Raw genomic sequence first — 24,857 nt, forward strand, 5'->3', positions numbered from 1 at the left:
AGAAGACAAACAAAAAGATGGGGAGGGGGGACTCTACCTGCAAAGAAGATACAAAATGACCACAGCAGAGAAGAACTGAGCAGCTCTTCGGACTGCAGCGCTACCTTCCATTCCTCTGCTTTCGCAAGTGTCTGCACTAACTCAGAGGACAGTATTCTTGTCATCCACCATCGCCTCTTGGCTAAGGGCTGTGGACCTTTCCCTTGAGCATCTCTCCTCTGTGAAGTTGTTTCAGAGCAGGAGCAATCAACTTATATTTAGAAGGATCAAATCATTCAATGAATGTACGCAGAGCGTGATTACTCGAAATGTCTGGTATGGATCCACGCCTCCTGGTTCTAAGATCTGAGCATTTCTTGAAGATGGCCATTGGTGTGATAGCAACCAGATTTTGGATTTACTGCCAAATACTTGATATTTTGTTGTTTGTGCTGGAGGCAGTTTAAGTACCCCTGAAGTTTCTTCTCTAAACTCGCAGAGTACATTACTACGTTTAATGTGAAAACCCAGAATAGAGTCCCTTTCTTTTCCTGCAGGCCTGGATTTAGAAGTGGGTCATTAAGTGTGACATTTCTCTTCTTGCCTTCCAACTGGTGTGACATGAACCCTGTTGCTAAAATACATTGAAGGGTGACATCCACCACTGGATCTTGAGGAACTAAAGTCCCACCAAGCATTAGCTGTTCAGTGATAAGCACCCCTTCCAGTGTCATATAGTCATATTGTTGATAAGTAAGCGGTAGGACTCCCTACATAATTGGCTGATCAGAAGGATGCAGTGGTACAGAAGGCCATCTGGAAGCTCTGCTGCATTACAAAAGATTCCTGATTGCCCCAGCAAGCTTCAGTGTTTTCTTTATTCTGTGCTGTTTTACCTGAAAGGCAGAGTTCCCCGACTCTTCATCAAATATATTAACTTCCAGACACAGGGGGATTCACCTTTTTGTACCATCTCTCAGCTTGACACTTTCTATTGTGAAGTTCCAAAATAATTCAGTTCAATATATCAGTCTAACGTGGCCGGGGGCAGATAATTATCACAGAATGCTTCTGAAATGGGCTAACTACAATTGAAATGATTAGGAGCAGATCCTAAGATGGTACCTGCTGTATCCTGGAAGACAGGTTTATCCCGTTTGCTATCATCTTTTTACATGATTAACTATTTAAGACATAGTGAAAGGCACATTCACACGTGTCCCTTAGGTCTTGGTGAATTCGTATTGACTGAAGGGCAAGGTAGTTGGGGCAGAAACATGTCAACCAGTCGAGGAGTGATGAAGGAGGTTTCACAATTTACTGCATTTCCATCACATCATTTTTATAATTGATCTACAACATTAATAAAATGTAAGAGGTAGTATCGCCATATACAATTTTAGTAACTATGGGACCAAGACAGGATACACTCATCCCACGCTGGAAGAAAATACATCTAAGAGCTCTGAATGAACCAGCCAAGTAACTTGTTTGCTAGCAAGGACCAACGTCTATGATGAAGCATGCCACTTGGAGTGGGTGAATATATAATTGCACTTACCATTGATTTTTTCATTTCTCAAATTTCCTTTTTCTCATTGTATTCTTCCACCTTTCTTTGCATTACTTTATTTTCATATCACATGGTCGCCATGTTTTACACGTAATAGTCCTCTGTCTTTGATTAGCTACAACTACAGTCCGTTTACAATGTCTTGCACCTTTTATGAACCACCACGCTCACAGTCACGTAACAACCTTCGCGCTAACAACACCCTCCACGGGATACGAGAGACGCAAGAATTATTTTGTTCCAAACTACGGTACGAAACCGGTAAGCGGACGCCCGATCACGGGACTTGATTCACTACTTGACTAAAAGCACACGTTTGCGTTCAATTAGGCACGACCGCACTTCTTCTAACAGTTAATGTTGTTTATATTAACAGCATCCACCTTTATTGACAAGGCGTTTGTGAACACGCTCGTAAGCGTTGACATTTGCACTACCGACCACCACGTTATCGCATATAAAAACTGCCCGACTGACAAGGAATTATCAACGTTTTCAATTTATGCATGACTCTTGATTTGTGGTACACGTTTTTAACATTCACTCTTTTATATACGTTTATGAGTTACTTTGAGCACCTCCATTAAACAATGCGGCATGTGTTATCTTTAACATTTTCGTTAAACAACACGGTACACCTCCAAAACTTTTTTCACACTCGTAGAACTACTGTTTTTTGGCACCTTTGCATGATATACACACTACAACTTGACAAGAGCTTTTCTCTAGATGACGTGACTCCTCATTTATCATACTTCATTATTTTCTGTGTTTAGATTACCCCTGATGAAGGGCTATTGTTAAGCCCGAAATGCATTGGGATTAGCCTTTAACTTTATTGACATACTGCAAATGATGACTTCGCTAGCAGAAAAGAAGTTTACACATCTTTATGGAATGAATAAAGATTTGAAATAACTCATATCATCATTCTCAAACTGTTAATTTACATTGGAATCATATTCTGAATATCGCCCACGCGATTCTTGCAGCTGCGCTAGGAGGGACGTAACACTGTCATGCCAGAGTACATATTGCAAAGGTATATATAGTAACTTTCATGCCAGAGTACATATTGCAAATATATATATAATAATACTGTCATGCCAGAGTACATATTGCAAAGGTATATATAGTAACTCTGTCATGCCAGAGTACATATTGCAAAGTACACAGTGAGAAAAGTGGCAGGGTATAAGATGCTGCACCAATTACTTGTGTTCTTGTACAATATCTAATACATATTAGTTATTTCAACCTGTAGTGGACCAACAAATGCCCACCTCCCGAAACCAGCCACCAATTTGGTTTCAAATATAAAACAGATATACAGAAAGAAGGGAGAGGCAATGCGCCGCACCTGTGTATGTAAGAGGAGTCTCCACGCTCAATAGGGGTAGCGATTGAGCGCCGCCATTACTGTCTATTACTCGAGGTCCTTGGACTTACCATGGGTGTGGACTCAAACACATAGAAGGACAACTTTTTGATTTTGAAAGATTGGGCGATTGAGCACATTCACTTATTGATGTGGTAGTAGGACCCGCTGAATTGGAAAGAGGAACGTGGACCAGAATATGTACCTACAGTAACTTTGATACTAACCTGAAGAAGCCTGAAAGGGTGAAACCAGTTAGAAGCCTGAAAGGATGGAACGCGTTGGCTGTTTTGCTGCTATACATACAAACCTGAAATAAAAAAAGACTAAGAACATTTCCGGCTACAGAAATCATTTATTCTGTCATCGTCTGTGATGAATGAAAGAGATGAACTCTTTGGTCATTATAGCATTGCCTCTCCCTTCTTTCTGTATATCTACATATTGCAAAGGTATGTGCAGTGACACTGTAATTCCAGAGTACATATTGGAAAGGTATGTGTCTAGTAACACTGTCATGAAGGAGTACATATTGCAAAGGTATTGAATATGCTACTTACCAGTATGCATCTGTTCTTGGCATGTAGGGCTGCTGACATTCATATCTGTGCATAGATCGCCGCCTAGTGTTGGGTCCGGATGATTGCACATTGTTGTCCTGGAAGAGTCTTCGAAGTATCACGAGATAGGTGACTCCTCCCCTGGACCACAGTGCGCATGGGCATCCTCTCCATCCTTAGATTGTTTTTCGTCATTGTGGCAGTGATGGAGTAGATACAGTAAGTGATGACCATGCTATACAGTAATTCTGAGTGCTGCAGCCGCTACAGGCGCTGGGGAGGAGGGTGGGCGATATGAATGTCAGCAGCCCTACATGCCAAGAACATATGCATACTGGTAAGTAGCATATTCAGTTCGAGGCATGTGGGCTGCTGAATTCATATCTGTGCATAGAATATATAGCAGTACCTCCATTAGCGGCGGCTACCCGTGCCAGCTGCAGCAGTCTGAAAAAGAGTTTTGAGAACAGCCTCTCCTACAGATGCCTGCTGTTTTGAGTGTACATCTACACAGTAGTGTTTGGTAAATGTATGTATAGTGGACCATGTGGCTGCTCTACATATTTCCTGTAAAGGAATGTTTCCTAGGAAAGCCATGGATGCCCCTAACTTTCGTGTTGAGTGGGCTCTTGGGGGAATCGTTAATGTGCGTTTAGCTTTTTGATAGCAAATTTGAATACATTTAACGATCCATCTGGCTATACCTGCTTTGGAAATGGTGTTGCCCTTGTGTTGTGGAGAAAAGGCAACGAAAAGTTGTTTTGTTTTCCTAAAGTCCTTAGTTCTGTCTATATAGTACATGAGGGCCCTCTTTACATCTAGTGTATGGAGCATTCTCTCTGCGACATTCTGTGGATTTTGAAAGAAAACAGGCAGTTCGATAGTTTGATTAATGTGGAACTGCGATATGACTTTGGGCATGAATTTGGGGTTGGTACGTAGTACAACCCTGTTTGCGTGAACCTGTATGAATGGCTCTTGACTGGTTAGTGCCTGGAGTTCACTAACTCTTCTTAACGAAGTGATTGCCACTAGGAAAGCCACTTTCCAGGTGAGGAACTGAATCTCACATGAATGGAGAGGTTCAAAGGGTGGACCCATTAATCTGGTGAGGACCAAATTGAAGTTCCACACCGGTGCCGGTAGGTGTCTTGGTGGAATTACTCATTTGAGTCCCTCCAAGAAGGCTTTGATGGCAGGCACTCTGAATAAAGAGAGGTGCTGCCTGTTTTGGAGATAGGCTGCTATCGCGGTTAAATGGATACGTATTGAGTTGTATGCCAGATTGCATCGGTATAGGTGTAGGAGGTAACAGATGATGTTTTGAATGGATGCGTCCAGCGGGTTAATGTCATTGTTGTTGCAGTAAATGACAAACCTCTTCCATTTAGCCGCATAGCAAGCTCTGGTAGTGGGTCTTCTGGCCTCCTTGATGATATCCATTCAGTGAGGTGGCAGGTTTAGGTAGCCAAACTCTAAGACTTCAGGAGCCAGATTGCCAGGTTCAGCTGTTGCGGATCTGGGTGCTGAATCTCACCATGGTTCTGCGTTAAAAGTGCGGGTTTGATCCGCAGCCTTTGATGCGGCACCACGGAAAGTTCTAGAAAGGTGGTGTACCATGGTTGGCGCGCCCATGTGGGAGCAACTAGGATGAGTGTTAGTGAGTGTTGTCGCAGTTTGCGTGCCACTAGAGGTATTAATGGCGCTGGGGGAAAAGCGTACGCAAATCTACCGGACCAGTTCATCCATATCGTATTGCCCTGTGACTGTGGATGTGGGAACCTAGCGGCAAAGCTTTGGCATTTTGCGTTTTCGTTTGTGGCGAATAGGTCTATCTCTGGATGACCCCACTGTTGGAAGTACAGTTGGAGAACTGACGGATGTAGCTCCCACTCGTGCATCTGGTGGCTGTGTCTGCTGAGCAGATCCGCCATCTGGTTGTCCTTGCCGGGGAGGTGTTCCGCCATGAGGAATATGTTCCTCTGAATGGCCCACTTCCACATGCTCTGAGCCAGATGAGACAACTGTGGAGAGTGTGTTCCTCCCTGCTTCTGTATGTAGTACATGGCAGTCATGTTGTCCGTCCGGATCAACACGACTTTGCTGCACAAGTGTACTTTGAATGCCTTCATGGCTAGGAAGATTGCCATCAGTTCCAGAACGTTGATGTGCATCTTCTTTTGTTGCGTTGTCCATAGTCCCTGCACTGTGTAAGTGAGTACATGAGCTCCCCAACCCTGGAGAGGCGTCCGCTGTCAGCATTATTTGTGGAACAGCCTCTTGGAACGGTCGGCCTTGCAAAGGTTTTGTGGATTCCACCAATGCAGAGAGTTGTATGCCCGACCGCTCATCAACACTAGGTCTTTTAATTGCCCGTGAGCCTGATTCCATTGACGTGCCAAGCACTCCTGAAGCGGGCGCATATGTAGTCTCGCGTGCGGGACTATGAAAATGCAGGAGGCCATCATGCCTATCAACTGCATGAACACTCGCGCAGGAAGGGAGTGTTGAGGTTTGAACTTTGAGATCAGCAGTTGCATGCTGTTGATCCTCACTAAATTTGGCTGAGCTGTGGCTGCCAGAGTATTTATGGTCGCGCCTAGGTACTGTCGTACGTGTGCGGGTTGGAGATGTGATTTTGGGTAATTTAGTGAGAATCCCAGACTGTGAAGAAGGTGAATGGTGAGGGACATGTGGCTGGCACATTGCTGGGCTGACTTTGCCTGAACAAGCCAGTCGTCCAGGTAAGGGAAGACGTGAATGTGTTGTCTTTGTAGATGTGCCGCCACTGTTGCTAGGCACTTGGTAAAGACCCTGGGTGCTGTTGTTACTCCGAAGGGGAGAACTTTGAACTGATAGTGATGCCCCTGAATAGTGAACCTGAGATATTTCCTGTGTGAAGGGTGTATGGGTATGTGGAAATACGCATCTTTTAGGTCCAGTGTGGCTAGGAAGTCTCCCTGACTGAGTAGCGGGAGAACCTGCTGTAGGGTGAGCATATGGAAATGCTCTGAGAGAATGTATCGGTTGAGGAGTCTCAGGTCTAGTATAGGTCTGACCGACCCGTCCTTTTTTGGGATTAAGAAGTACAGAGAGTACACCCCTGTCCCCTGCTGGTTGACGGGCACGACCTCTATTGCACCTTTTTGCAGCATACTTAGCACTTCCTGCTGCAATAATGCCAAGTGCTCTACGGACATAGGACGGTGCTTTGGCGGTATGTTGGGTGGAGTGGACGTTAATTCGAGACAGTAACCGTGCTGGATAATGTCCCTGACCCACCTGTCTGTGGTGATGGTGTTCCACGCTGACAGGAACCGTTGGAGTCTCCCCCCGACAGGTGTTATGTGGTCGGGGGCAGGGAGAGGGCGTCACTGTTTGTTTTTGGGGGAGGACCTGGTGTTGCCGTAACCACGTCCTCAGCCCCTTGGTGCTGGAGCCACGATATCCACCTCTGTTGGTTTTATCATAGGTACTTTGTGTGCCTCCGTTAGTGTACTGCTGCTGTGACCCCTGACCTCTAGCTGCTCCTCTATTCCCGGGGCGACAAAAGGAGTCACTACGAAACTGCTGCGTCTGCAGAGCCCCCATTGATTTCGCAGTGTCAGTGTCTTTTTTAATTTTCTCGAGGGTAGTGTCAACTTCAGGGCCAAATAAATAGTCCGGGTTGACCGGTTGATTTAGGATATTGTTCTGAATCTCCGGCTTGAAGCCTGAGATTCTCAACCATGCATGCCGTCGCAACATGACGCTTGTGTTGATTGCCCTCGCCGCTGTGTCGGCTGCATCCAGTGCGCACTTGATGGATGCATTGGTATGGAGTTGTCCCTCTCTGATGAGGAGCTCCGCTGCCTCCTTACATTCATCTGGCAAATGTTGGAGTAGTGATTCTAGTGTGTCGTAGTGGGACCTATCATAACGGGCCAGGAGTGCCTGTGTGTTGGCAATGCGCCAGATGTTCGCTGCTTGCGCTGCAATCCGTTTGCCTGATGTCTCCAGCACTTTGGACTCCTTGTCTGGGGGAGGAGCATCACCTGTTGTTTGTGAGTGGGCTCTCTTGCGAGCATTAGCAACCACCATGGAGTCCAAAGGTAACTGACCCCTAATGTACATAGGGTCTCCGGGTGCAGGCTTGTATTTTTTTTCAATCCTGAGGTTTAGCACCCGTGCCCTGGTTGTTTCTTTAAAAATGTCTTTTGCAGGTTTGAGAACTCCTTTTAACATGGGCAGAGTCTTGACAGTTCTTTCGGAAGAGGCGAAAGTGTCCACCAAGAAGTCCTCTTCGACAGTGTCAGAATGGAGTTCTACTCCATGATTGGCAGCAGCCCGTTCTATGAGGGCATTAAAGGCAGCAGTGTCCTCTGTGGGAGATGTCTTTATGTTATAAAGCTGCGTGTCATGGGTATCTGGTGCGGTACCCTGGTCTGTGGGGTCATCCCATGCCTGATCTGGGTCTTGCAGGTGATCATCAGGATCGATATCCCCAGGGTAGGTGGTATCATCCCCTACATAGTCCTCTACTGCGTCTGCCTCTGAAGGCGTAGGAGAAAAGGACGGTGGATCCTGATGGAAGGGTTGAAAGTGTTCATGAAGCACTGGCTCTGACCCTGCCGGCAATTTGTGTTTGAGAGGAATTTTGTAGGAGTCCAATCCCCTCTCTGGCGTGATTTTCCGCTTGCGGAGCATCAACCTACCAGTGTTGGCGTCGATAAATTGTGGCTGTGAAGGCTCGAGATCTGTTTGTCCAGTGGATGGGGACTGTGTCTGGCGGACACGTGTCCGAATCTTGAACAGTTTCGGCGCCGTGGGCGGCGGCAACCCAAACGTGATGTTGGTCGGCGCCGAGGGTGCTTTCGAAGCCTTCTGCGTGTCGGGACCCGACGTATAGTGGAGGGCTGCCCGTTCTCTGATGCGTTGCAACGATGCCGAGACCTGTTGCACGGTGAACGCAGATGGCTCTTTGGAACCGGTCGGCACCTTGGAGGTAGGCGTCGAAGCGGCCCCGACTTTTTTGCAGTCATGGGGTCATCGATCCGAAGGGAGGTATCGACGATCGTTGGAGTCGATGACTTGGCAGGCGCCGCCGTTTTAGACGTCGACGCAGATGGGGTGGCCACCTTGACTTTGGTGGTTGGGGCCGATGTCTTCGGTGCCAGAGGCCGAGGTGCCTTGTGGGGACCGAGGGCCTTCTTCTTTGGCTCGGCACCCGTATCCGCTGCGGTGAGCTCGGCACCAAAATCCCTTTTTGCGCGGTCGGAGCCGATGACCTTTGCCGTCGTCGAAGGAGTGGAGGGCTTCGAGGCCTTCGATCCAATCACAACCAGTTTCACTTTCGGTTTCGATGGAACTGGTGCGATGGATGGTTTGGGTTTCGCTGAATGGAATCCAGTCGTCCTCGATAATAATGGCTCTTGCGAAATGTTCGAGGCCGGGCCTGAAGGCGGGGCCGAAGAACCGTGAGATTGATCTTGGGTAAGGCCCGAAGGCGATCCCTTGAGCGGAGCCTCATGACGACGTATTTTTTCGGCCTCCGTATCGATGGGTTGGCCTAGCTCCTCGCTGGAGCTATCTTCCTCGGCCCCAAAGGCCTCATCGTAGTCTCCTACCTCTTCAACGACTTCTTCTCTCTGAAAGATCACCTCATCGTCGTCTTCCGATCGGGAATCGTGTTCGGAAGCGGGGCTGGAGTCTACGTCTTCCACGCTCTCGGCGTCCTCGTCTTCGGTGCTAAAGATGTTGGCCGGGGCAGGAGCCGATTGCTGCGCCTCCAATCTCGCTGCCCGTCGATTCCGGAGAGTCTTCTTCGAGCGGAATCGGGCACAGGCCATACATTTCGATTCATCGTGATCCGGTGAGAGACATTTGTTGCATACCGGGTGGACGTCGATGTGTGGGTATTTCGCGTGGCATAAAGGACACCTTTTGAATGGAGTCCTCGATTCCATCGTCGATCGAAGTTTGATGTTCGGACCAAGCGGATCCGAAAAGCTGGAAGAAGGTGCTAAAGCACTAAAGAAACTAGGCGATACCGAACGGGAACAGTACCGACGATAACTAAAGGCCTTTTGGCCTTAAACTGAATTTTCCTAACTTGAGCTAAGATAAGCACATCCAAACCCAATGGCGGAAAAAAAGCAATCTAAGGATAGAGAGGATGCCCATGCGCACTGTGGTCCAGGGGAGGAGTCACCTATCTCGTGATACTTCGAAGACTCTTCCAGGACAACAATGTGCAATCATCCGGACCCAACACTAGGCGGCGATCTATGCACAGATATGAATTCAGCAGCCCACATGCCTCGAACATATAGTAACTCTCATGCCAGAGTACATATTGCAAAGGTATGTGCAGTGACACTGTCATGCAGAGTACATATTGCAAAGGTATATGTAGTAACAATGTCATGAAGGAGTACATATTGCAAAGGTATATATAGTAACTGTCATGCCAGAGTACATATTGCAAAGATATGTGCAGGAACACTGTCATTCCAGAGTACATTTTGCAAAGGTATATGTAGTAAAACTGTCATGAAGGAGTACATATTGCAAAGGTATATATAGCAACTGTCATGCCAGAGTACATATTGCAAAGGTATATAGAGTAACTGTCATGCCAGAGTACATATTGCAAAGGTATGTGCAGTGACACTGTCATGGCAGAGTACACATTGCAAAGGTATATATAGTAACTATCATGCCAGAGTACATATTGCAAATGCATATATAGTAACACTGTCATGCCAGAGTACATATTGCAAAGGTATATATAGTAACAATGCCATGCCAGAGTACATATTGTCAAGGTATATATAGTAACTGTCATGCCAGAGTACATATTGCAAAGGTATGTGTAGTGACACTGTCATGGCAGAGTACATATTGCAAAGGTATATATAGTAACTATCATGCCACAGTACATATTGCAAATGTATATATAGTAACACTGTCATGCCAGAGTACATATTGCAAAGGTATATATAGTAACAATGCCATGCCAGAGTACAAATAGCAAATACATATAGAGTAACACTGCCATGCCAGAGTGCATATTGCAAAGGTATATATAGCAACTGTCATGTCAGAGTACATATTTCAAAGATATATATTTTAATTGTCATGTCAGAGTACATATTGTAAAGGTATGTGCAGTTACACTGTAATGCTAGAGTACATATTGCAGAGGTATGTGTAGTAACACTGTCATGAAGGAGTATATATTGCAAAGGTATATATAGTAACTCTCATGCCAGAGTTCATATTGCATAGGTATATATAGTAACTATCATGCCACAGTACATATTGCAAAGGTATGTGCAGTGACACTGTCATGCAGAGTACATATTGCAAAGGTATATGTAGTAACAATGTCATGAAGGAGTACATATTGCAAAGGTATATATAGTAACTGTCATGCCAGGGTACATATTGCAAAGATATGTGCAGGAACACTGTCATGCCAGAGTACATATTGCAAAGGTATATATAGTAACAATGCCATGCCAGAGTACAAATCACAAATACATATAGAGTAACACTCCCATGCCAGAGTGCATATTGCAAAGGTATATATAGTAACTGTCATGTCAGAGTACATATTTCAAAGATATATATTTTGATTGTCATGCCAGAGTACATATTGTAAAGGTATATATAGTAACTGTCATGCCAGAGTACATATTGCAAAGGTATGTGCAGTGACACTATCATGCCAGAGTGCATATTGCAAAGATATGTGCAGTGGGACTGTAATGCCAGAGTACATATTGCAAAGGTATGTGTAGCAACACTGTCATGAAGGCGTACATATTGCAAAGGTATATATAGTAACTCTCATGCCAGAGTTCATATTGCATAGGTATATATAGTAACTGTAATGCCACAGTACATATTGCAAAGGTATGTGCAGTGACACTGTCATGCAGAGTACATATTGCAAAGGTATATGTAGTAAAACTGTCATGAAGGAGTACATATTGCAAAGGTATATATAGTAGCAACTAACATGCCAGAGTACATATTGCAAAGGTATATAGAGTAACTGTCATGCCAGAGTACATATTGCAAAGGTATGTGCAGTGACACTGTCATGGCAGAGTACATATTGCAAAGGTATATATAGTAACTATCATGCCAGAGAACATATTGCAAATGTATATATAGTAACACTGTCATGCCAGAGTACATATTGCAAAGGTATATATAGTAACAATGCCAAGACAGAGTACAAATAGCAAATACATATAGAGTAACACTGCCATGCCAGAGTGCATATTGCAAAGATATATATAGTAACTGTCATGCCAGAGTACATATTGCAAAGGTATGTACAGTTACAATGTCATGCCAAAGTACATTTTGCAAAGGTATATATAGTAACTGTCATGCAGGAGTACATATTGCAAAGTTATGTGCAGTGACACTGTTATGCCAGAGTACATATTGCAAAGGTATGTGTAGTAACACTGCTATACACGAGTACATATTTCAAAGGTATATATAGTAACTGTCATGCCATAGTACATATTGCAAAGGTATATATAGTAACTTTGTCATGCCAGAGTACATATTTCAAAGGTATATATAGTAACTGTCATGTCATAGTAGATATTGCAAAGGTATATATAGTAACACTGTCATGCCAGAGTATATATTGAAAAGGTATATATAGTAACTGTCATGCCAGAGTACATATTGCGTAGGTATGTGCAGTGACACTGTCATGTCAGAGTACCTATTGCAAAGGTATATATGGTAACTGTCATGCCAGAGTACATATTGCAAAGGTATATATAGTAACTGCCATGCCAGAGTACATATTGTAAAGGTATATATAGTAACACTGCCATGCTAGAGTACATATTGCGAATACATATATAGTAATACTGCCATACTAGAGTACATATTCCAAAGACTTATATAGTAAATGTCATGCCAGAGTACATATTGCAAAGGTATGTGTAGTAACACTGCCATGCCTGAGTACATATTGCAAAGGTATATATAGTAACTATCATGCCAGAGTACATATTGCAAATGTATATATAGTAACACTGTCATACCAGAGTACATATTGCAAAGGTATATATAGTAACTGTCATGTCAGAGTACATGTTTCAAAGATATATATTTTGATTGTCATGCCAGAGTACATATTGTAAAGGTATATATAGTAACACTGTCATGCCAGAGTACATATTTCAAAGATATATATAGTAACTGTCATGCCAGAGTACATATTGCAAAGGTATGTGCAGTGACACTGTCATGCCAGAGTACATATTGCAAAGGTATGTGCAGTGGCACTGTAATGCCAGAGTACATATTGCAAAGGTATGTGTAGTAACCACTGTCATGAAGGAGTACATATTGCAAAGGTATATATAGTAACTCTCATGCCAGAGTTCATATTGCATAGGTATATATAGTAACTGTCATGCCACAGTACATATTGCAAAGGTATGTGCAGTGACACTGTCATGCAGAGTACATATTGCAAAGGTATATGTAGTAACAATGTCATGAAGGAGTACATATTGCAAAGGTATATATAGTAACTGTCATGCCAGAGTACATATTGCAAAGATATGTGCAGGAACACTGTCATGCCAGAATACATTTTGCAAAGGTATATGTAGTAAAACTGTCATGAAGGAGTACATATTGCAAAGGTATATATAGTAGCAACTGTCATGCCAGAGTACATATTGCAAAGGTAAATAGAGTGACTGTCATGCCAGAGTACATATTGCAAAGATATGTGCAGTGACACTGTCATGGCAGAGTACATATTGCAAAGGTATATATAGTAACTATCATGCCAGAGTACATATTGCAAATGTATATATAGTAACACTGTCATGCCAGAGTACATATTGCAAAGGTATATATAGTAACAATGCCATGACAGAGTACAAATAGCAAATACATATAGAGTAACACTGCCATGCCAGAGTGCATATTGCAAAGATATATATAGTAACTGTCATGCCAGAGTACATTTTGCAAAGGTATGTACAGTAACTGTCATGCCAGAGTACATATTGCAAAGGTATGTGCAGTGACACTGTTATGCCAGAGTACATATTGCAAAGGTATGTGTAGTAACACTGCTATACACGAGTACATATTTCAAAGGTATATATAGTAACTGTCATGCCATAGTACATATTGCAAAGATATATATAGTAACTCTGTCATGCCAGGGTACATATTTCAAAGGAATATATAGTAACTGTCATGTCATAGTAGATATTGCAAAGGTATATATAGTAACACTGTCATGCCAGAGTATATATTGCAAAGGTATATATAGTAACTGTCATGCCAGAGTACATATTGTAAAGGTATATATAGTAACACTGCCATGCTAGAGTACATATTGCGAATAAATATATAGTAATACTGCCATGCTAGAGTACATTTTGCAAAGACATATATAGTAAATGTCATGCCAGAGTACATATTGCAAAGGTATGTGTAGTAACACTGCCATGCCAGAGTACATATTGCAAAGGTATACATAGTAAATGTTATGCAAGAGTTTATATTGCAAAGATATTTATAGTAAATGTCATGCCAGAGTACATATTGCAAAGGTATATATAGTAACTGTCGTGCCAGAGTTCATATTGCAAAGATATATGTAGTAAATGTCATGCCAGAGTACACATTGCAAAGGTATGTGCAGTGACACTGCCATGCCAGAGTACACATTGCAAAGTTATGTGCAGTGTCACTGTCATGCCAGAGTACATATTGTCAAGGTATATATAGTAACTGTCATGCCAGAGTACATATTGCAAAGGTTTGTGCAGTGACTCTGTCATGTCAGAGTACATATTCCACAGGTATGTGCAGTGACACTGCCATGCCCGAGTACATATTGCAAAGGTATATATAGTAAATATCATGCCAGAGTACATTTGCAAAGGTATGTGCAGTGACACTGTCATGCCAGAGTACATATTGCAAAGGTATGTGCAGTGACACTGTCATGCCAGAGTACATATTGTAAAGGTATATATAGTAACACTGCCATGCTAGAGTACATATTGCGAATACATATATAGTAATACTGCCATGCTAGAGTACATATTGCAAAGACATATATAGTAAATGTCATGCCAGAGTACATATTGCAAAGGTATGTGTAGTAACACTGCCATGCCAGAGTACATATTGCAAAGGTATACATAGTAAATGTTATGCAAGAGTTTATATTGGAAAGATATTTATAGTAAATGTCATGCCAGAGTACATATTGCAAAGGTATATATAGTAATTGTCATGCCAGAGTTCATATTGCAAAGATATATGTAGTAAATGTCATGCCAGAGTACACATTGCAAAGGTATGTGCAGTGACACTGCCATGCCAGTGTACACATTGCAAAGTTATGTGCAGTGTCACTGTCATGCCATAGTACATATTGTCAAGGTATATATAGTAACTGTCATGCCAGAGTACATATTGCAAAGGTTTGTGCAGTGACTCTGTCATGTCAGAGTACATATTGCACGGGTGTGTGCAGTGACACTGCCATGCCCGAGTACATATTGCAAAGGTACATATAGCAACTGTCATGCCAGAGTACATTTGCAAAGGTATGTGCAGTGACACTGTCATGCCAGAGTACATATTGCAAAGGTATGTGCAGTGACACTGTCATGCCAGAGTACATATTGCAGAGGTATGTGCAGTGACACTGCCATGCCAGAGTACAGATTGCACAGGTATATATAATAATTCTGTGATGCCTGAAACCAATTTGCCCCAGTGTGTAAAACACAATTATATAATGTTTCCTCATTGCCCTGGTTTATATAGCATCATTGACAGCAATGCCAATAAAATGCCCACTACCCAGAAATGAACAGCAACAGTGTAATGGGAAGAAGTTATATTCCCTGTTGTATAAAAATAACTCTTTTCATTAGAAGCACACTTCACAACATACTACCCACCACAGATGCCTTCCCCCTCTTGTCCCCTTGCCCTCCCTCTTCTGACCTTCTTACTAAGAGCTCCAGGGCTGCAGCAGGGGCCAGGGATTATCTGGCTAGCATTCCATGATATCTGAATGGCACCCATATATGATCAGTGCTCCAGCTTTCTCATGGGTTTGTTTTAGACACAGACGGATGGCTGAGCTTTCTTCTTGCTTCCCAGTACTTCTTTTTTTTCACTACCACTCCAGCCTTCCATTCAGTTCACCAGCGGAGGGAACCTTCTATATGTATTTGCGTTTAGATGGCTGGTACCATTATTTAATAGTTTGCTATATTTCCTAGCCTGGAAGAAGAGGCTACCTCCAAAAGGAAGTTTCTTTGTGTCAGAAAACCAAGAGGGTTGCTTGGCAGGGGAAAGGCACTGACTGTCACCTATGGTTAGGATGTAACCCTAGAGGCTTGCAGGGTTTACTCGTAGTCGCCTAAGGTTTGATGAATATAGACCCCAAGACTGCAGCCCAGTGAGGAAGCGCCGGAATAGCCGGCCCGCACATGCGCTTGTCCAATCAGGAGCCCCTCAACAGCATCAAATTTATTGCTATGGACCCGGGAAGGGTAAACCGTGTGAGATTTAGAAAGTAAAGATGGTTCTCAGAGGGTTGTTTACTTTCTGGTCCTGCCAATACCTTCATGAACACGGAGAACCAGAGTAGCAAGGGCAGTGCCAGGAACCCCAACAGGCAAGCAGCTGCTGATCCTGGTTACCCCTGATTGACATCCTTCTGATTCTTGTCTTCATGCACAAAAGTATGGAACTCTCAGATGTATCCATGAGATGATGGAAATGCATATATCGTATTATGTTTGCTTCAACTGATGTTCTCTCTTTCTCCCACTCTTCCTCTCTGTTATCGCTTTACTTGAACCCACGTTGATGTAGCTGTTCTGCAGGCACAAGATCCGTGGTGGGCACCTGGCCTCCATACACTCCAGCAGACAAAATAATCAACTACGTGGCTTGTCCCATGATAGCCCCCAACCTGTCTGGTTAGGGGGGCTCTATATGCAGGTACGTTCCTCAGAACAACAAGTGCATTGTGCTGACATTGATGGGAATGGAAAGGACAGGTGCTTTTGAATCCAATGAGGGAGAACAGTTGCCCACTCTTGCTAGAAACATTTTAGGAACTTTTTTTGCTATTGATCAATATATAAACGAATAGAGTGATTTTCATCAATATTATGCTATTTAGATCTTGAGAACAGAAATCATAACTGAAAAGTGTGGTAACACTTTGGCCTTCTGTTGAAGGTCTCCTAACTGGAGAGTATGAAAGGTGTTTTTATTTTGTAAGAATTTTGTAGGAAACCACTTTCGTCCCTGCACAACTTTAGCGACCTGGACACACACTGCTCCAGCCCTAGCGGACCTCCACAGTCCTCTCCCTTCCAGTGTATAAGTACAACCCTCTCCAAGGATGGCTACTGCTCACAACTCTTAAAGTATATGTGGCTTAGTTGTGCCACCACAATTGCACAACATGCAGGCGACTCATACAATTTCCAGGGCTCATTGTTTCACTGTGATCACACCCCAACAAGTACCCTGTAAAATAAACTCACTACGCCCCGACTTCATACTTTCATAGCTCCTTTATGACTCTCCACTTATAGATGTTCCTCTAACTACTCAAAACATCTCCATTCATAGCCGCTCTCATTCAGGGGAGCCAGTTTAAATTTTCACCGGAATCTGAGCTGCAAGAAACGACCATGGACCAAGGTAACATCTGACCGGATAATAAGAACTGAAGAGAAGGGGATTCACTGAAAGAAAGGAGGGCAGAAGGTTTTGGGGCTTATTTATGAGAGCCCTGCATCACTTTCGAACCAGGTAAAGTGGTATATGCTCTGACTTGGGCTCTCATAAAGATTTATGAAGCCACGCAAAGTCACCAGGCATGGCTATAAGTGGTATCATGAATATGTATAATCATAATATATATATATATACATATATATATATATATATATATATATATATATATATATATATATATATATATATATATATATATATATATATATATATATATATATATATATATATATATACATATAGATATATATATATATTACCAGCAGTGGTCGCCACTGGATAGTTATACTTAGGACAACACTTTCATAGGAAAAGCATAAGCCTGTGCCGCCATTCGATTAATCTTCACGAAACTTTCCCTCCCCAAAAATCTCATGCACCTCAGCTCCTTCCTGGAACAGTTTGTTGTGATCCGTCGAGTGGGAGCTGGAAAAAGGGGGTTCTTAAATCGTGGTTTCCTCATATATTTTCCATGGAAAATTTAGACACTGCTACAGCCAAAACTGTAGATCCAAATTACACCAAATGTGGCAGAAAGCTAGGTCTTTGTCTAGTAAGCGTGCTTTTTGTGTGTAATTTTGTTCAATAGCTGTAGACATATTGAGGTGCAAAATATATAGAGGATCCGCAGAGCCAACAGATCTTAAGATCTGATTGGCTGCCACCACATCTACAAAGATGTGGTGACAGCCATTTAGGACTCAGGGACTCAGTCCCAGTCCTGAAAAAAAGGTTCGAAATTAATTCAAGGGGTCAGAGAAAGGACCGAAAACACAAAGATTTAAGGGATGTTATAGTTAGGTGAAAATGTCAGTTAAAACCTCACGTTTTAAACTAACAAAACCACAAAAATTCACCAGTTATATTTACCTCAAGTAACAATAACGCGTGCCCCCTCCCGGCACTGTGTTGTTAACACTGCTGTTGTCAAAGTTGTCATTTCAGATATCAATAAGGATGTTATCAAGAATATGTAATGAGTTTGCTAATATGTGAGGGATGCTTACATGTAAATCTTTGTCACAGATTCTTTGGTACGAGCACTTGCTACTGCAGAATCCAGCCAGGCCCTTGTGTGTGCCCCCTTTGGTCCATGCAAAAAAAAACAATTGATGGACAAAATGTTGAACAACATCAAACATTCACCCAAGTACAGAGATCTGAGCCTAAATCCATCATTTGTTGTTTTTGCATTTGTCGCCCTAAGTGGGAAGGGTATGCCCAGACGTGGGTCCCATGCTCACTGCACCACTAAATTCAAGCTAGCCTTGTTGATGAGGGGTGCTGCCCTGAAACCGGTCACAGGAAGCTTATTTCCGGTCCTGGAAGGACCTGGCTTGGCAGTTCGGGCTGGACTGTTCTCATGAGGAACAGGACCAAGACTCATTGGCATATGGCTCGGTCCAAACTGGGGGGGGAAGGGGGATGAGCAAAAGAACGATAGAATAGACCCAGATCTTTGTTACTGGGGTGAATGTTTGCATCGTTCAGCATTCCGTCTATCATTTGTTCTTTTTGCATTTGGCGCCCTAAGTGGAAATGGTATGCCCAGACGTGGGTCTAGTGATCACTGCACCACTGGATTCAAGCTACCCTGGCTGATGAGGGGTGATGCCCTGAAACCGGTCCCAGGATGCTTGTTTACGGTCCAGGAAGAACCTGGCTTGCAGTTCGGGCTGGACTGTTCCCATGAGGAACAGGACCAAGACTGATTTGCATATGGCTGGGTCCAAACTGGGGTGGTGTGGTTAGCAAAAGAACGAGGGAATAAACCCAGATCTTTGTTACTGGGGGTGAATGTTTGCATTGTTCAGCATCCTGACCATCATTTGTTCTTTTTGCACCCTTTTGGTGCATAGAACAAATATGGGCCATTGGGAGCAAGCAATCCTAATATGATACAGTGGTGCACTGCAAGCCACAGTACTTTGGTGAGGATACTTGCTCTAAAGGAACCCCGGATCCTCAGGTCTGCAGTTAACAACAAATGTAAGCTGGTTTATGTGCTAAGCCGACAGAGCTCAGGGCTCCCCACCACTCCTGCTGTACACACTGCCTTTGGGAATGAGTGTCTTCAAAGCGTGGGGTGCAGGCCTAACTGCAGGCAAGGCTTTTGCCCAGCTGGGCATGGCCCAATGGTGTCTGTAGCATCCGCAGAGTGTAGGACACAAGGCCTGACCACAAGCCAGGTCTTATTACTTGCTTTCACTGCACATGGCTGAAGGCTTTTCATAGAGGGGAAAGATCCTCATGGATGGAGGGGTGCATGCCTAGCTGGTTCAGTGCCCCACTACTGCTGTACACAGGCATAGGGGTAAGAGCATCCATAAAAGGTGCTGGGCAGGGCGTGGCCGGATATTAGTCGTCTAAGAGCAGAGTTCCCTCAAAATTTCTGGTTAGACTATGATAAAAAAAGGTCCACCTATTTGCTGAAAATTACAAAGGATAAAATGCAGCCATAGTTAGGTTTGGTAATAAGATGTCCATGTACCTTAAAAAACTGAAATGTTATTTTTTTTAAACAAAAGGTTAATGTTATGCTATGGTTAGGTTTGGTAATGTCATCTCTTAAAATACCCATGTAATTCACTGCTTATGACCACACATATTACCTCATTCAGGACATGTTAAACAACATCATGGATGACATCACTGATGACATCTCAAATGGCATCATTATTGACTTCACTTATGAGATCATCCATGATACTGCTATTACACATTACACCATAAGCCCTTGCATCAATTAAAAAAAGAAATGGTAGCTAGAAAAATGTGTAAAAGACCTACAGTCATATACAGCACAAAATTACTGTGCGTACATATGTGGGTAGATAAAAGGGATTTAGGGTAGGCCTCAAGCCAAGTCTGGCTGTTTATTGCAAACGTTATATGGTGCACGATTTAGCTACCAGTAAAGGTGTGGGTACAAGGAGTACAGCATCTTATACAAGGTAAAGACTGAGTGTAGGAAGGTAGGATCCTTCTGCATGGTTACCCCCACTTTTTGCTTGATGTGATGCTGTTTTTGACTAGTCTGACTGGGATCCAGCTAGTCAGGACCCCAGTCTATCTGCTTTCTCCCTAAAATGTTGTGTTCAGTATTAAGGTACATCCCAGATTGGATACTGGGGTACCCTTGTCAGTTCCTTGTATGGGGTACTAAGGTACCCAGGGCATAGGTACCCCAGAGGTCCCCCATGGGCTGAAGCATGTATTATTCCACCCATGAGAGACCATTCAAAATGGAACTACAGGCCTACCATTGCAGCCTGTGTAAGTTGGTGCTAGCACCACTTACTAAAGATATAGGTTTCCTATATCTAGGGTCACTGCACTTAAAACCTATAAGTGACCCCTATAGCAGGCCTGGGCAATCCGGAAGGCAGGGGGCTTGGTTTTAAGTGAGAGGGTGCCCCTGCTTGAGCAGGACCCCCCTAGAGCCTACAGAGTCCATTCTCCCGGGTAGTCAGTGAAGCAGCCATATACGATATAGAGGGGCACTGCATAATTAGGTGATGTCCATCTCGGAACTGGCTGCAATTAATCCTATCATGTTTGGTATCAAACATGTTGGAATCATACCTCCCACACCATAAATGGTGTGGGAGGTATGAGTCCAAGCACTGGAACAGTCCTCTGTTAGACTCTCAGTGTTCCCGGTGCCAACCTTCTAGACCCGGACATCACAAAATGGTTGCTGCCGACCAGAGACACATTTCTGCCCTCCTGCTGCTGAACCAAGCTTGAGCAGAGGAAGGTGTAACTATAGGCATCCTGTCACTGGGAAGTGTGACCACCTCCCAGACAGGATTTAGTGTACTGGGACTGGGTGGGTGCGCTTGTCAGTGTCAGAAAGTCTACATGAGGGGCACATTTGGTGTCCCCGTGCATAGTCCAATTTAAACCAGTCCTGGGAGCCGTTGGCTCCCGCTCTGGTGCAAAACTGGACAAAGGACATGTGAGTAACCTCCCCCCTGTCCAGACCCTCCCGTGGGACGATCCTCTAAATCTTCCGAACCCTTTCCCTAGGGCACTTAAGGGCTTACCTGGGTGTAGGTCCCTAGATTTGTCATGGGATAAGTATCAGATCAGACACCATTTCCCCTTCTGCAGTCTGGGCACTTTGGACTTCGTTTGGGCCTGACTTTGTCTTCCTTAAAGTCTGCTGCATCATCTCTGCCTGTGCATCATACAGGAACCTTCCACGGCCTTGAAGGAATCTCCCTTGGAGTGAAGTAGTCAGTCCCCAGCATTCGCAGGCACTGCAACTAAGTCGATCGGTCTGCTGATCCTGTGCTCCTCCGGACTTCATAAGGTTCAGCAACACAGGTGGTGGTTTTCCACAGCTCCCGAGGCCTGCCCTGCCCTCTCACCTTGTTTGAGGCCAGTTTCCCAGTGGGGGTTGCATTAACCGAACCCCTGTGCACCCCGTCATCTTGCAGTTGCACAGGCTTGTTGGCTTTCTTCCAAGATCTTTGGGCTTCAAGTAGCCCCAAACTCGACCACCTCCAGTGACCAGACTCTTCAGCCACACCACATTGTGTGCATCGTGGCCTGCATCTTTTAGTGAGCTGCTTGAGGTCCTCTCGCAACTCCAGTGCCTCCGGCCTGTGGGTCCATTTGAGGGTCACACTAATTTGTTTTGGGTTCCCCACATTGGTCGGGCCTGCCCCGACTCCCCAGCTTTTGGTGAGTCCTCTGGACCTTGCTGGTCCCGACGTCGCTCCTTCTTCACTTCTTGCGTCGGTTGCATTTTCCAAGGCTTGTTGGTGTTCCTGAGGGACACTGACCCCTCAGCACTCGCCATCCTTCGTAGAACAGTTTGTGCACGGCTCCTAGCCCTCCTCAGTGTTGCCTGCTCCTCACGGCTGCAGAGTCAAGGTCATAGTCACCCATCCTGCAACACTCGACATAAGAGGGCATCCGTCTTCCAAATCTCCTGGTCACTCCTGGGTGACGTAGACTCTGGCCCCTCTGCTTGCAGGTACCTCTCATCTAGACTCCACCTTCGGATTCCACCGGACAGTTTCTCATTCTCCATTAGCGGCACTTTCCTGAAATCCTCCATTGGGTTCGACAGCGGTTTCTGACACCACTTCACACGTATGCACCCGGCTTCCCTAGTGTAGGTAACGTGGGCACTAGGGTATGCACAGGTGGGGTGGCTTTCCAACCTTCTGTCTTCCACGTGGTTTCTTCAGGGTCCACTGGGAAGGGTCCTTAATATTTAAAAATCTAAACGTGATTTACACGTAGACTTGTACAGAGCACACAGTCATGTTCCCACATTGCACACGCTCTCCGCGGGGTCCCTATCTACTTACCTTGGTGGTTCTGTGGATCCCCAGCACTTCTACGTGCTCTCAACATCATCCTGACTTGAGCCCTGGTTCTTATACCACTTTCTTAGTATATGGTTTGGTCCTCCCCTGGGGTCAACTGTGTATTCTGTGCTATTTATTGCGTTTTTTTGGTAAGTATTATGTGCATTGTGTATCTCTCCCGGTAGGAGATATTTGTATGTGTTAGAGAGTAACATATAACAAATACATATTTTTATAAATACTTTCTGAGGTTCTTTTTTCCTTAATCTATCCTATAAAATTGCATTCTGGTAAAACAAGCTGCTTTACACTTCTTCTGCACAAAGCCTCAAGGTTGCTCTCCACAGCTACTACTTAGAGAGCTTTCTAAGGTTGTCTATGACTTCTTAAATCACCATAAGGGTTGTCAGGACTGGTGCAAGGTGCCCACTTACATAAGTGGACATCATATACCAGGCCAGCTTCTCACACTGAGCACACCTGGAGTGGGTTGCAGACACTGTTTTTAAGTAGGTTGTTACTTAAAGCAGCACCGGTTGCAAAATATCTGTGAGAAAAGCCAAAGCTTGTGCTCATGACAGATTATCCACTAGTGGACATGTGGAGGTGTGCCAGTGTTAAAAAGTTTCTATCCAGCATAATAGACAACTTCTATATAAAGTGGGTGTTTATGAGGTGTGGATGTTTTTTTCCAGAACTTTCCTGAAGATTTTGAGTCATTGCAACTTGATGAATAATGTAGAATTTAGGGGTGATCCACATAGAGGTGGTTTAAACCACACCGGGGTTCTAAAAATGTCTCTATGGTTGTATGTTGCACGCCATTTTGTTCATTCCAGGAATGTGTGCTGTGCGTTTTACCAAGCTCTGTATGGGTGTCCATAGGGCTTTATCAAAATGTCTTATCAGAGGCTAATGGAAGCCTGTCAACCTCTTGACTCAAAATTGTGGACCTTGTGAAATCTTTAAGAGGGTGATCTAATTAAGGTATATAGAAATCAAACACTTTTTAGTCGGTCTAGTAGGTTTACAATGTGAGTGCCCCATTAAAATCTATAAAGGCCTTTTGTTTGTTAGGCGGGTAAATAACAGCAAAAAGAGTGTGACATCCCGCAAATGTGAATGAGTTGACAGATATGCGATGTGTCCTACATGCTGCCTAAGGATATGTCCATTAAAAAGTGACTGGTGACAGAAAAGTAGGCACTGGTGTGCTTATTGGAATACTTCCTGTCCACACAGGCTATAGCACACTGTGACAAATATTGTAGGAAGTCATCAGGGATGTCATCAATAATGACATCAATATCATCAATAATGTTATTTGACATGTCATCAGTGATGTCACCAATAAGGTGATTTAACCTTCCATTAGTGATATATTATGTGAGAACATAAGCCATGCATAACTGGGATATAAGTTAAAGTTAGTTCACTAAACTATAACTAGCGAATTAAAGAGGTTTTTCGGTTTTTAAACATTAGCTCATAACCCATTTCAAAACCTACCTGTAATATCACTTTAACCTTTGGTTTAGTCAATGGACATATATACATATAGTGTTCATGTGTTCACACAGTGATAGTGGATTTTATACATAAATATGAAAATGAAATAACATTTTAAATATAAATAAAACTTAAAGGGTCAAGAAAAGGAAAGAAAAAAATAATTCAAAAAATAAATAAAATGTACAGGTGCTCACCAGGTCAAAAATATGGTAATGCAAAAAATTATTTGAGACACATCAAAGACTGACAAAGGGGTTCACGGCCACCCAGCGACCACCCTGAATATAGGGGACTTCATCACCCATTGTGCTCTGCGCCAGGAGGTGCACCTGATAACTGGTAATTGAAGGGGCAGGGTTTTGCATTGCACTCTCTGCAATCCCACTGCAGCGGACATATCAAAGGCTGACAAATGGGTGACGGACCCCACGACCATTCTGTACTTAGGGGACTTCATCCCCCATCGAGCATTGCACCAGGAGGCACTCCTGCTAATTGGTGCCTGAAGGGGGCAGTGCCTTGCATCGCGCTCTTTGCAATCCCGCTCTGTGGGGAGCGCACAGACCACGTCCGGGCAAAGCCCGGACCACGAGCAGACCTGTCCTACTCCCGTCAGCGACAGGATGAGGCTGGGTAGGGTCACCTCCCTGGTTCTCTGAATCCTGAAACCAAGTATGAGTCTACCACGAGCAGAAGAT

At 43.9% G+C, this 24,857-nt stretch overlaps 1 protein-coding gene across 1 annotated transcript in view; it reads left to right on the top strand.

Moving 5' to 3' along the window:
* The window catches only part of LOC146829658 (C-type lectin mannose-binding isoform-like), a 56,416-nt gene that overhangs the window by 19,168 nt on the left and 12,391 nt on the right, over positions 1–24,857 (top strand). Inside the window, exon 3 of the mRNA XM_085608332.1 lies at positions 16,382–16,510. Coding sequence (XP_085464458.1) covers positions 16,382–16,510 — 129 coding nt within the window. The remainder of the gene's footprint in view (positions 1–16,381; positions 16,511–24,857) is intronic.

Source organism: Triturus cristatus, chromosome 5_2 (genome assembly GCF_964204655.1).
Source record: "Triturus cristatus chromosome 5_2, aTriCri1.1, whole genome shotgun sequence".
NCBI lineage: Eukaryota > Metazoa > Chordata > Amphibia > Caudata > Salamandridae > Triturus > Triturus cristatus.